The sequence below is a fragment of the Manacus vitellinus genome, unplaced genomic scaffold (genome assembly GCF_001715985.3).
Source record: "Manacus vitellinus isolate BGI_N305 unplaced genomic scaffold, ASM171598v3 scaffold_334_pilon, whole genome shotgun sequence".
NCBI classification, from domain to species: domain Eukaryota; kingdom Metazoa; phylum Chordata; class Aves; order Passeriformes; family Pipridae; genus Manacus; species Manacus vitellinus.
In genome coordinates this window covers 10,072-11,264 of record NW_021940476.1, presented here as the reverse complement: position 1 = coordinate 11,264, position 1,193 = coordinate 10,072, and the positions used below count along the sequence as shown (strand labels likewise).

General features: G+C 67.4%; 1 protein-coding gene across 1 annotated transcript in view; it reads right to left on the bottom strand.

The window, feature by feature from the left end:
• PLVAP (plasmalemma vesicle associated protein) overlaps window positions 1-421 on the bottom strand; it is a gene marked incomplete at its 3' end in the record, with an annotated part of 2,123 nt that extends 1,702 nt beyond the window's left edge. Inside the window, exon 1 of the mRNA XM_029961395.1 lies at window positions 42-421. Within this exon, the coding sequence (XP_029817255.1) occupies window positions 42-419 (378 nt within the window). The remainder of the gene's footprint in view (window positions 1-41) is intronic.
• Between the last annotated feature and the right edge of the window lie 772 nt (window positions 422-1,193).

Here is a 1,193-nt window from a genome sequence, read left to right as displayed (position 1 = left end):
GTCCCAGCACCCGTGGGCACGTCCCCCTGCCCTGCCCTCACCTGGGGGAGGTTGTTGGTGCTCTGGGTGCTGTTGCACTTGTCCAGCTCCCGCTGGACCTTGGAGACGAGGCCCTGCAGCTTGTCCTTGTCCTTGAGGGTGGCGTTGAGGGCGCGGGTGAGGTTCATGTTCCTGGTGCCCAGGGTGAGGATCTTGTTGTAGCGGTCCTGCAGCTGCTCCTCCAGCAGCCGGAGGTGGGTGTCGGTGCCCGCCTGGGCGTTCCCGTACACCATGAACAGCACCAGCCCCAGGATGATGAGGAACTGGATGAGGGAGGTGAAGAGGAAGATGTACTTCATGTAAAACCCGCAGTCCCGCTTGGCCATCGGCTCCTTGGCCTCCAGACCGAACTTGGCCATGGCGAAGCTGCCCTTCTCCATCCCGCCGGCGCTGTGCGAGCCCCACCCCTGTGCGGGACCCCCTTTGAGCGGGGCCGGCCGGGGGGCGGGGCCGGCCCCGACGCCGTGTTTATATCCCTGGATTTAATGTTTCCTTCTGCTGGGCTCCTTCCTGCCGTGCCGGATGCCTCGGACCCGCCGGGTTATCACGGTGCAGCTTCTGTTGGCGGCGGGACTATTGTTCCTGGATGGGGAGGGGGAAGGCCGGGACCCTCCTCCCCCTGCCCCGTGCTGGTGCCCGGCGCTCTCCCAGGAGTGTCCCCCATCCCAAAATAACCCCCCAACAGTGGGAATTCCAGGGAATGAGCCCCCGGGGCCAGGCAGGGTGGGCTGTGTCCGCTGGTGGGGTGATGGAGGGGATCCCACCGCCCGCACCGGGCACCCCAGGGTGGTCCTGGCACCCCACCCTGGCGGTGGGCCGGTGGCACGTGTGTGCCCACCGGGTGGGTGGCACTCAGGGGTGATGCTCCACGTCCCTTGTGGGGATGGGGAAGGGTGTGGTCAGGTCCTGGCTGGCGGGTGGGGTGGCACCAGGCTCGGTGGGTGATGTGGGGCCATGGGGTGAACCCCGAGCTGGGGGACGGGCTGGGGACACGGAGGGGGCTCAGCGCAGGGACAAGGGGTGACATCAGGTGCTGGCAGCGCCGTGGGGTGGCTGGGGAGGGACAGGGGATGCTGCCCCTTTGCCCCTCATGACCAGCGACCACAGACACGGTCTGGGGGTGTCCAGGTCCTGACCACGGCCATTGTCACCCT